This window comes from Silurus meridionalis, chromosome 21 (genome assembly GCF_014805685.1).
Source record: "Silurus meridionalis isolate SWU-2019-XX chromosome 21, ASM1480568v1, whole genome shotgun sequence".
NCBI classification, from domain to species: domain Eukaryota; kingdom Metazoa; phylum Chordata; class Actinopteri; order Siluriformes; family Siluridae; genus Silurus; species Silurus meridionalis.
This window is the reverse complement of record NC_060904.1, coordinates 17948040-17960810: the sequence shown is the minus strand read 5'-3', so window position 1 is coordinate 17960810 and position 12771 is coordinate 17948040. Positions and strand designations below refer to the sequence as shown.

General features: G+C 45.0%; 2 protein-coding genes across 5 annotated transcripts in view; both read right to left on the bottom strand.

Annotated features, from left to right (window-relative positions):
- The window catches only part of kif13a (kinesin family member 13A), a 26232-nt gene extending 18313 nt beyond the window's left edge, over nucleotides 1-7919 (bottom strand). For 2 of the 4 annotated variants that reach the window (XM_046877737.1, XM_046877738.1), the window contains exons 1-3: nucleotides 6925-7917; nucleotides 6580-6667; nucleotides 1012-1024 (exon numbers count right to left, since the gene is read on the bottom strand). In XM_046877737.1, the coding sequence (XP_046733693.1) occupies nucleotides 1012-1024; nucleotides 6580-6667; nucleotides 6925-6985 (162 nt within the window). In that variant the 5' untranslated portion in view covers nucleotides 6986-7917. Of the gene's footprint in view, nucleotides 1-1011; nucleotides 1025-6579; nucleotides 6668-6924 lie in introns of all 4 variants that reach the window. The other 2 variants (XM_046877736.1, XM_046877740.1) reach the window with 2 other exon arrangements.
- A 424-nt stretch (nucleotides 7920-8343) lies between these two features.
- LOC124403893 (E3 ubiquitin-protein ligase NHLRC1-like) lies at nucleotides 8344-12024 on the bottom strand. Its single transcript, XM_046877743.1, has one exon. The coding sequence runs from the start codon at nucleotides 10047-10049 to the stop codon at nucleotides 8847-8849; it is 1203 nt and encodes a 400-aa protein (XP_046733699.1). The 5' UTR covers nucleotides 10050-12024; the 3' UTR covers nucleotides 8344-8846.
- Nucleotides 12025-12771: the final 747 nt, after the last annotated feature.

Here is a 12771-nt window from a genome sequence, read left to right as displayed (position 1 = left end):
CACCCGACCCCGAGGCTCCTAATACCCACGATGCCCCTTGCCGACTTCTCAGTACTAGCTTAGCATTTTAAACTTATTTTTGTTTATTAGAATTTAATTTACACGTTTATTTTTCATAAAGTATCAAAAATCAAGTGTCAATTCCCTCTTTAATCTTTATATCACTTTATTTTACTTTTTCTATCCATCATTTCTGTTTATTGTTTATATTATTAAAAGATGGACAAACAGAGAGACAGACAGACAGACAGACTGACAGACAGACACCAGTCTGTCTGTTTTTCAGACACTACCAGAAAAAAGAAAGCATCTCACACTCCAAAGAATTCAGTAATCCTGAAAGGGGCTACATTTTTTGCCTCGTCTCTAAATTAGGAGGCACCAGTGTGTGTGTGTGTGTGTGTGTGTGTGTGTGTGTGTGTGTGTTTCAAGGGCGCATTCCAACAATGTAGCTTTGAACACACACACACTGGTCCACTGTTTCTGCTCATCCTCTCACATTGTGGCCTTTGTGGGCGTTTCACAAGATCTCCAGGCTCCGACACACACACACACACACACACACACACACACACACACGCACACACACACTTATACCCTGCCCTGTCTCCACGACAGGAAGCGAAACACTATTTCTATAAATACATTTTTGTGTGGAGGAGCGACGTGAGACATCTGACACATCAACGTCAACAGCCAATGAAAAGTTGGATGCAGGAGCATGAAACTTGTCTTTCACTTGAACTGGAAACTCAAACCAGTTCCAGCAGGAAGACGCCCTTGTGCACAAAGTTCCCACTGGGTTAATGGCTGATGATGTAAATTCCAGATTAGATGAGGTTCAGGTCTTTCAGATGCTCTGGTTTTGCCTTCAGTAGATCTGGCTATGATTGACAGGTCAGACTACGCATGCCCCGCCCATCTCTTGTTAAAAAGTGTGTGATGTATAAACTTTGAATAATTTGTAATTGTTTTTTTATAGCGTTATGTTAAAATTGTATAAATTCTTACCTTGGATTGTTTCCTGCAGGTCCCGAAGGTCAACGAGGTCATCATACAGACGTGAGAGACAAAGAAAGGAAAAGAAATAACAAGTTAATCGTATTCCTTCAGTCATCGAGTCGTTCCTTCAGAATGAGTCACCGTTTCAAGGCCTCGGAGTCGGCGGGTTTTCTCATGACTCGTCTCATCGAGACGATTACTGCAGTACGCTCAGTTACCAAGGTACGAGTCTGTACACCGCGCCGACCAGGGGGGCAAAAACTTTTATCAAATACTTTCATCCACTCAGGACTCGACAGTAGAGGAGGAGAAGCTTCATCTCTGTTTCAGTTCTGTGTGAATAAAGTTTAGAATGAATGTGTTTCAGGGGATGAAGAGGAGAATCATTTATTTATTCACTTACGTCTCGTTACTTTCATTTTTCTTTTTTTGTCTTTCTCTTTCTGTCTCTCTCATCTGTCTGTCTCACTCTCTCTCTCTTTATCTCTGTCTATTTCCATCTGTCCTTCTCTCTTTCTTAATCTGTCTCTCTCTCTCTCTGTTTATCTGTCTGTCTCTCTTTATCTCTCTCTCTCTCTATTTATCTCTCTCTCTCTCTCTCTCTCTATTTATCTGTCTCTCTCACTTTTTCTTTATCTGTCTGTCTGTGCTGAGACCAGGAAGGTCAGAGCTGTGTGTGTGTCTGTGTGTTTGTGCGTCTGTGTGTGTGTGCATGTTTGTGTGTGTGTGTGTGTGTGTGTGTGTGTGTGTGTGTGTGTGTGTGTTTTGTGTGTGTGTGTGTGTGTGTGTGTGTGTGTGGGTGGGTGGGTGCTTGTGTGCGTGTGTTTATTTTACATTTGAAACATATTGCAACATCTCTTCCATCTCCCTCACACTCTCCTCACACTCTCCTCACACACTCACACTCTCCTCACACTCTCCTCACACACTCCTCACACACTCCTCACACACTCCAGCGCCATCAACAAAGCTGAGCCAAACAGGAAGTGACCTCCTCTTTCCAAAGTGTAATAAACACCTCATTACAAAACCAACCGCATTTCTGCACCAACACAGTGTGTGTGTGTGTGTGTGTGTGTGTGTGTGTTGGTGTGTGTGTGTGAGAATCTGAGCTAGCAATTTCTGAAAGCAATCCGAACAAAAAAGATCCTTCCTTTTTTAGAGGCTCCTCCTGGTGGCGCCGTGTTTTCAGAGATGACGTGAGCGAGCACGTTCCCCAGAGTGTATCGGGCGTATCGTGGTTTCTCTCTGATACACACAGACGTTCAGTAACGCACGACTTTCTAAACAACAACATCCATTTTTTTCCTGTTTATGATTCATCCCATACAGAACTCAGTAACGAGAATCAGGTGCTGTTCAGGCACCTCGGGGGTGAGGGGAGGGAGAAGGGGGTGACAGAGGGTAGCGTGATGTGTCTGTGTTGTTTTGAAAAGTGGATCTCAAACGAGCCTCTGGTCTAAGGTCTGATTGGTTACAGATTCTTGGCCTTGGAGGAAGGACCTGAAACCCAGTTGGTGTTGGTGGTGTAAACTATGGAGTAACGGGTAATGATGGTTTTGGAAGGTAAAAATTGTGGTCTGATAAAAAATGGGCAAGGTAAATAGTTAGTTCCACTGAGCAGTGATTGAATATAAAGGTTAAATGAGGGTTTGTCGATCTGCTGAAAGCTCAAACCCTGCCCACGTCTTCAGGAACCTGATGAGACGGTGAAAAAATTCTTAAAGCCGTGAAATCCCTCAGAGCCTCTGCCAGTCAGTGACGGGACGAGGAGAACATTACACGCTTCGCTGGTGCAGAGCGTATCAGATGAAAGCGAGCTTTGGCTAATCACCTCGGCCTGTGAGCGCTGGAGTGAAGCATGATGCGGTGTGAGGGAGGAGTGGATTGAGGTGGGGTGGGGTTGTAAGGGGGGCACCTGTCAGCCTCGGGTAGGAATTAGGCTGGAAAACCCCCTGTCTGACACAGACACGTCACCAGAGGCCAAATACCCTCCGTCTGTCTGTCTGTCTGTCTGTCTGCATCAGGTTCTCTCTCTCTCTCTCTTTTCTCTCACACACTCATATTTCAAATCGGACCATGGCATCTCATGGAACGTTTTGAAACCGGAGTGTGAGCGTCTCAGTGCTGCACACGCTCTGTGAATGGGAATGAAGCCCCCTTCACGCCCCCCCGGGGCAGGTTTGCTGCTCACTTACCACCGTCTGTTTACTCGAACTTCACCGTGAGAATCACATGAAGCAACACGCCAAGAGTCGAGGAACAAAAATGAGCAAAACAAAAGCCCCAGTGGAGTGTGAACAGGAGGTGGAGGTGCACCTGAGGCTAAAACTCATGCAGTATTAAATCTAATCTTTTACTTCAATTCCAACTGTTTTGTAAATGCACCTGCGCACATACAGAACAAAAGTTCTGTGGAGTCCAAATAGGAAATTTTTTGTCTCTAACAGAAGAACTTGTGTGAGACCGGAGAACAGTAGAGATGATGAGATCAGACTCCCTCACCCCCACACTCACACATGGAGGTGGAAGTGTAATGGTTTGGGGGTTGTTTTGGGTTTGAAGGTTCTGGAAAGTGAAAGTGAACCAACATGGGCTCCGATTCTACACTTCAACACCATGTAATTCCGTCTGGACGTACGTTCAGACACTCAACCAACTGTAAATAAAAAAAGAAATAATAATGAAGTCTTCACATTTCATTGTTGGCGAGTGGCCACATCGACTGTAAACACACACACACACACACACACACACACACACACACACACACCAGAGTGATAGGAACAGGTGTCCTGAAAACTTGAGAGGAAAAACACACACCCGACGTCCGGCTGATCTCTCACAGCGATTAGACGAGCCCCAACGAGCCTTTCGGGAAAACGCTGACTAAACACAAGCAGCTTTTACACCGAGATCTTCAGACACTGCGAGGAGACAAATCCAAACGATTCCTCAGACAAAAGTACGGAAAAAACTCACAGATCCGATCGCCAGTTTTAATCCTGACGCAAGGAGAGAGATTCAATTGGATGTGCTTCATGTGTTGGAGGGGCACATGCTGATTCTCCTCAACCAATCATACGCATCTGATCTCAGGTATGAGGAAGAGGGCAGAGTGTCTCGTACGTAAATATCGATCCACAGCCAGATGTACGTTACACAATTTCAACACACAACATAGAGGCTAATAAAAACATTCCGGCCAATCAGAACCGAGCGTTTGTACAATTACACTGCAAACGAAGCGAACACAGAGTTAAACCTGGAACAGCTCCTTCAGACATGAAAGCGAATAGGCCACGCCCACCAAGAACAAAATACGTCACATGACGCTGTCTTCCTGGAAGCGTCGCTGAGAGCCGAGTCGCACTTGAGTGTGTGTGGAGAGATAAAAGCTGCACGAGCTTCTCTACCTCGGGTCATGGCTCTAAATTTGGGTTAATGTTTGTGTGTGTGTGTGTGTGTGTGTGTGTGTGTGTACGTACTTCACGACTGACTGCTGTCCAGCTAGCCATGATCTAACTCCCATTTCCAGATGACGCTATTAAACACCATCAGCTTTCTTTCTCTTTTCCACAGGGATGTGTGTGTGTGTGTGTGTGTGTGTGTGTGTGTGTGTGTGTGTGTGTGTGTGTGTGAGAAAGTGTGTAATTTCCTTCTGGTGAATCATGAAGCACAGAGGCGGGATTTCCTGCAGTGATTGAAGCCTCTTTCGTTACCTCAGACAGTGAGACAGAGCCGAGACACTGATCTGATACGTGATAAGTGAGGAGTAATGAAGCGGGAGTGATGCAGTTACAGGAAACTAATCAGAGATGAGTGTGATGAAGCAGAGTCACTGTTACAACGCGTTCTGAAATGATGAATACCACCACGCTTCTCTACCACCACCACACTTCACAACCACCACCACGCTTCACTTCCACCACCACGCTTCACTACCACCACACTTCACTACCACCACGCTTCACTACCACCACGCTGCACCACCACTACTACCACCACCAAGCTTTACTACCACCACACTTCACTACCACCACGCTTCACTACCACCACCAAGCTTCACTACCACCACACTTCACTACCACCACGCTTCATTACCACCATCACGCTTCACAACCACATGTCACAACCACCACCACGCTCACAACCACCACCACGCTTTACCACCACCACGCTGCACTACCACCACCAAGCTTTACTACCACCACACTTCACTACCACCACGCTTCACTACCACCACCACGCTTTACTACCACCACCATGCTTCACTACCACCACCATGTCACAACCACCACCACGCTTCACTACCACCACCATGCTTCACTACCACCACCACGCTTTACTACCACCACCACGCTTTACTACCACCACCACGCGTCACTACCACCACGCTTTACTACCACCACCACGCTTTACTACCACCACCACGCTTCACTACCACCAAGCGTCACTACCACCACCACGCTTCACTACCACCACCACGCTCACTACCACCACGCTTCACCACCACTACTACCACCACCATGCTTCACTGCAATGCTGTCTGTATTTCCTGTATCCTATCATCACCTCCATGTAGTTCAGCAGCTCATTTGAACACGTCCGATTCAATGCAGAACACGTTTTTTTTCTTCTATTATCACGTTCTCACTCTACCCGCTATTCAACCCCGGTATTAGAGAGCGAGGGTTAATGAGCAGCGTCGTGTTCACACCAAACTCACCCCCATCAACAACCACCGTTATAACAGGTAATAACACTGTAAATACATCAGACCAAGATGGATGAAGAAGGAGGACGAGTGCTCAACCAACACCTTCATCTCACCTCAATCTGCTCCGAATCGGGAATAGTTCAGGATATTTAAAGGGTGGAGCTGTTCCTCCCTAACACACACACACACACACCCACACACACACACACACACACACACACCCACACCCACACACACACACAGAAATCCAGGAACGCAGCCCGGATCATATTCAGCACACTGCTGATTATTCCGACTCGGACTGATGCAGCATGAAGAACATCAGTGCCGTGTTTTACACCAACACTGTAACAAACTGCTGTCATGTTCACGTGAAAAAAAAACACGTTATTCATCAGTTCCTTTGTAAAACGTTTTGTACGTAAACCATGAAATCAGATCATCCTGCAGCTCGGATTCTGCAGAAAAACGCAAACATTCCAAAAGCAATCGTATCAAACTAATCCATCTAAATACACCAATTTCACACACCTTCATACACCACGCATAAACACGTGACGTGTAAAAAAATTACGTGGAGTTTTTTTTTTAAACTAATCCCGTCTGAATAAGGCTTTAAAAACAATTACAATTTAGATAAACGCAATTAAATTTTACTTTCTTGTGCAAAAAGTGTTTCATACATGTCATATAAAAACACGTGTTTACACGTTTTTTATTGATGTTCAGTTATTTATCTGGGTTTTGTGGCTTTTTGAACATTTCCTCGAAATCGTGCAAAAAAAGTCCTGGAAAGTGTGCTGGAAGTGTCTCAGATGGTAGAACGATGCTTTGAGAAGCTCGATCTGGATCTGTACCTGTTTTCTCCCTTATTGGAAGGTGGAGGGTGCAGGATGGTCTGGTTCTCCTCCATTTCCACCACACATTTGGTGCTCAGCTCGATCTCTGCAAAGCACAACACGAGAACATTAGGGGGAAAAGTTCTCCAGGAGCATGCTAAAGAGCATGAACTTAACAATTCAAAAAGCTTTCCCATGGACTTCAGAAACACCAGTTTGAGAAACTACCATGCAAGTTCCTCTAATGTTCCCCTGCGCCATGAGGTGATATGATGCAGCACTAAGACCCGTTAAACCCATTTTTCTGGTGCACCCAGGAATTGTGAACATGATGGAAAGATTCGGATCAGATCCCGGACTCACCCCTGCGGTTCATGGGCCGGACTCGGACCGCCACTTTTACCTTCGTATCCGACATTTTCATCCACTTTGGTGCGCCTCAGTGACCTACAGGAGGAGAACTAGCTGTGAGGCGAGTCTCAGGAACAAGGCAAAGAAGAAAAAGTCTTCTAGATATCTCCGGGAGCACAAAGGACCACGTCTGAAGGCAAGAAAGGCTTTGAAACCGCGGTTCAATCCTCCCATCGCCGCCGCTCCCGGAGAAGAACTCATCAAAACTCCGACATGATCCTCTGCGTTCTCCCCCAAACCTGGAGCTCGGGCTGGGAAGACCCGCTCCACAGGGCTGCATCCCAATCCCACTCAGGATGCCCTCTAGAGCAACCCTAGATAGGGTGGGACACCACCGCACGGCGGGGGTTAAATAGGGCACTTGTGTAGCCCATAGCAAGGCGTTTGGGACGCAGCCTCGGAGTCCAGCCTCGGTCAGCATCCCGACCGCCATCTTCCGCTTCGTGAGTGGGTTTGAAATCACTCGGTTTTGTTTCTTTTTGTTTTTTTCATAATATTAATGAATTATTGTATTTTTTAATTATCATAGTCATGATTCGTTTCTAAAAATCCGAAATAAACGATTTGGAAAAGCGCCTCAGGAATAAAAAGTACAGACCCACAGGAATTATGCAGAAATAAATCAGAGTAGGGAGGAAAACCAGGGCCGTATTCCAAACGGGGATGAGCGGCACAAATAGTGCACTGCGTAGCGCGTGCCAATCATTACTCCAAAACAGGAGAGTAGTGCACCTAAGAAGGGAGGAGGGAGAGGTTTAGGATTCGGCCAGGCTTTGGGTGCTATTCAGTGGATTTATATAATCATAACCAATTATCATTATTATTATTATTATTATTATTATTATAAATCATAATAATAATAACAATGTTATTTATTAATTTATTACATTATTTGTAATAAAAACACAATATAAAATCCAACATTCTGTTCTGCTGTTCATCTGCTGTTCTATCTATCTATCTATCTATCTATCTATCTATCTATCTATCTATCTATCTATCTATCTATCTATCTATCTACTGTAGCACTCTCTCCCCTTTTTTATCTCTACCTTCATATTTCCATAACTCACTCTCTCTCTCTCTCTCTCACACACCTCTCTCTCTCTCTCTCTCACACACACACTCTCTCTCTCTCTCACACACTCTCTCTCTCTCTCTCTCTCTCTCTCCTTCCACTGTACATGTATCACTCTATTTGTCTCCCGTCTTTCTACCAGCAGGTTGGACCTTGTTTTTCTTTTTTATTCCGCTATTAAATCATCTTCAGCTTAGTAAACTTTTCTCATCCCTCACTCCTGCTGTACAGATCCGACATGACGAACTTCAACATCTATTTATTTATTTATTTATTTATTAAAGTCTCTGTGATTAATATCAATTGTATTTTATTGTGTATGTTTTATTTGACTGTTTCATTGCGTACAAACACGTAAACGTGACACTATACACACACACACACACACACACACACACACACACACACACACTCGGTGAAGGAACATCTGCGGAAAAGCCTCGAATCGTCCTGAGGGGGGCGGAAACTTTTGCACCGAGTCATGCGATTTATTTGCGTTTTTTTTGGATGTTTAGTTTGGGTGAAACACATCGTCTATACGAACTTATGATGTGGTATGTGTGTGTGTGTGTGTGTGTGTGTAAGAGAAAAGGCTTTCCACCCAGAAAACAAACAATTAAATAAATAAATAAAAAGCATTTTTCTTTCATTTCAAATAAATAATGAAATGTAACCCTTAATTTTACTATTACGATCTACCAAACATCATTTAATAAAATACATATATATGTACACACACACTCACACACACTCACACACACACACACACACACACACACACGAAACCCTTATGACGTCATAATTCGAAGTTCTCTGAATGTCGATCGCTGTATAAGTCCTCGGTGCGGCTCATGTACATCTTAACGGTGTGATCTCCAGCATCCAGGACGATCAGCGTGTCGTCGTCAGTTGTCGCTAATCCCACCGGACGCACCAGTCCCTCTTGAACCAGTGGAATCATCTCTGGAGCTTCACAAACGTCCCCCAAACTCCACACGAGTCCACGCTGCGTATCGGCTACCAGCAGCCCACCGTTTCTGTTGAAGGTCACGGCCGAGATGTTCATCCTCAAATTGTCAATCTGCCTGAGGAGCTCAAAATCTCTTCCAAACACCTTCAGGCGCGTCTGCTCTGCGTCTTCTCGCACCTGGAGATGTTCCACCACGACGACGCGTCTAGATGCTTTACAGCAAGCAACAGCTCGGGGGGTCTTCAGATCTTTCACCGTGACCTTCTTCGCCAGAACCACGCCGCTTCCGAAGTCTAGAACGATCTGCGTAAGCGTTCCGGCTTCGGCATCCGTCACCAGGATGTTCCCCAAGAGGTCCACGTCAACACCCCAAGGGAGCTGAAACAGGTCTGAGACCGTGGCCAGGGGACGTCCTGTTGACGAGAACACCTTGACTGAGCGATTTCCAGCATCCGCCAAGACGACATGGCCGCCGGGAGCAACGGCGATGTCTAAAGGATGGCAGATTTCAAAGCTGTCGTGACCGTAGCGCCCAAAACTGCGCAGGTACTGACCACGACACCCGAACACGGTCACTCGCTCGTGCCCGCCGTGGGCCACCAGAACGTCCTGCGACGCCCTGAACACAACCACACCCGTCGGGTTAATGAGCGGACCCCATCCCCCGAAGGCACCATGCAACTGCATGACCCCTGACCCAAGATTTCCCTCAGATTCTTGGGTTTTTTTTCGCGGGAAGAACGGACGAATGGTTTCCTGGAGGTCGACAAGGACCTGGCATTCGTAGGTGTCACCTTGACCGCATTGCTTCCTGCAGAAAGGACACTCGAGACGATGGGACACGGTGTGAGACAGGGCGCAGACGCACCCCAGACAGATCACGTGACCGCAGGGAAGGTTGCGTGGTCTTCGAGCTCTGGGTTGAGATGAAAACGTCTCGAAACACACTTTACACTCAAGCAGATCGGAATAGATCTCATCAAGGATCTCCTCAGCTCTTCTGGTGGGGTTCATGGAGGTCTCGGACATCCTGCTCGTGAGGAACTTCACTTCCGAGAGTGAGAGAGAGAGAATGAGAGAGGGGGAGAGAGAGAATAAAAGAGGGGGAGAGAGAGAATGAGAGAGATGAGAGAGTGGAGAGAGAGAGCGAGACAGAGAGGAAAGCAGGGAGAGCTTAACAGAGGCGCCATGTTTGCTGGGTCACGTGACTCAGGCAGACTGCTGTGTTTTTGCTGCGATCTAGTGGCCAAGAAGCGTAAGAACAACAAAATAATACATATAGAAGGAATATCATAATATTTAGAATAAACAGTAATTTATAAATAAAGCAGGAGATCTTCCACACACATCCAACCCATGTAAAGGAGATCTTTAATGAGCAGCTTTGTGCACAAAATTGGTGGAACAAAAATCGGGTGTCCTAATACTTTTGGCCAGACAGTGTGTATATAGGTTATGTTTTTTGATGACAGTAAAACGTGTTTAAATTTAGCTCGACACCTGACTCCTTTATCAACATGTATATTTTCAGACCTGAGTGAGACCCAATGTGTCATGTGATACTCACCACTGTAGACTCCGCCCACTCATCACTGTAGACTCCGCCCACCATTCAGAGGTCAATAAAATGTCCATCCTCAAAATGAGACTTGGGCACGTGCTCAGCTCAGGTGTCTCAGGTACAAAACGTGAAAACATCCATCATTAAAAACTGAAAGTAATTCTTTAAATACGATTTTTAACAAAAGCTGCAATCAGGAATAATCAGTGTCCTTGTATGACCTTCAGAATTTTCATCGAATTTATATCAATAATTACCATTTAAATATTAGTGCATTCCTATGAATATTTTTTTACACTAGTACTTTATTTTCACTCTTTTTTTATTCGATTTATTTTCCTATGTGATTCACCTGAATAGGCATCTACACACTCAAATTGTAAAAAAAATGGAAGCAATAGTCATCATTTTCACACATGGACTGTCCTCCATGGAATCCAGACCTTCACCTCGTTTTTAGACACCTGCTAGAGGACCCCGAAGTCACAACTCAAAATCTTCAGAGCAACAGCTTCATTCTCATGTATCTGAAGCTAATGGAGAGCCATCCTGCTGATTCTGAAGACTCAATGATTGGATTGAAAGTTTAAAATACACTAGTGGAAGTGACGTGGCTGAAAAAAAGCTATGAAAAGAGGAGAATAGACGATTGGTAATATTTTAATAAATATTCAGGAAAAAAAATGTTGATATAAATGTGTTTCAGATGGAGTTTAGTCCAGCAGACACGGTCTCACTGGTCAGGATGTAAAACCTCTGGACATGCTTTTTTTTTTTTGAGGAACAAATCGCTCGTGACGTCGCAGGTAGAAGTTATTTTATTCTGAAACGTGGTGACTTCAATCACATGCAGGTCTACATGGTTACACACGATGACACACAGCATCACACATCATCAGGAAGTTACAGGGAGGATGGAGATGTGCAGGCAGCTGGTGCATGAAAAGTGTAGTTATTTATGTTCCTGCTTTCTGCTCCGTCAAAGTGGGAGTTTGCTGAACGGCTTGGCGATGATGGTGGAAATAAAAGTGCACTCTGATTTGAAATGGAAAAAATACAACAAAGAAAACCACAACCTGTATACCAACTGGTCTCAGTGACGATGTGTGTTAATTTAAATATTTATTAGTTATCGTTATGGTCAGTGAACCCTGGGAGCAATCTGAGTGAAGAACATCAAAAATCACACTATCGGGCCAAAAGTATTGGGACACCCGACTTTCTGTAGCGGTATGTGCTTCTTCTCCAACTTTTGAGGCACACAAATGTGTAGGACGTCTTTGGATGCAGGAGCTTGAAATGTTTTCCTCCACTTAAAATAGGAGACCCAAACCTGCATGACAATGTGCACAAAGCCAGCTCCATGAAGATCTGCTTTGCATGGTTTGGAAGATGTGGAAGATCTCCTACAACATGAATGTGAACGCTGACTGCACCCCAGGCCTCCTCACCTCACCTACATCAGTACCTGACTTTACCAACACACTTGTAGCTAAAAGAATCAACATCTTCCCAGAAAAGTGGAGTTTAGCAAAAAAAAAAAAAAAAAAAGCACAATGTTATGGTCAGGTGTCCAGATACTTTTGGTCTTCAGGGGTAGCTACTGCCCCAGCGCACAGCGATCAGAGTTTTATGGGGATCATATGAACGTCGTTGTCTTGTGCGTTATTATACTGGATGATGGCACGTGTTTGGCGTCGCATGTAAACTCGGTGGGATCCTCGCCCCCAAAAAAACAGGAATAAATTGGGAATGATCTACGAAACACTTGGAAATCCTTGTGTCATTAATGCCCCGTTAACGAGAGCAGTGAGATAAAGGACTAGTCTAGATGTCAGTTATAAAGCGGGTGGGCGTGCACACACACACACACACACACACACACACACACACACACACACACACACACACACAGGCACATCAGTGTGTTACAGGCTTGAAGAATGAACAGAAACACATACTGGCTTCAGTGGTAATAGATACAAGTTAGCAGCATCATCATCATCATCATCATCAAACATAAAGGTAGCAGTGAAATGGCCTGATCAGTCGACGATAAAACAAAGTGCATGAACCGTGCGCTCCTCTTTGGGTGTGTGTCGATAATCGGTCGTACGATATAACCGTGATACTGAATAACTTTTCGGGGTGAAAAACCAACGCAATTAAAATCTAATCTACTTCACCCCA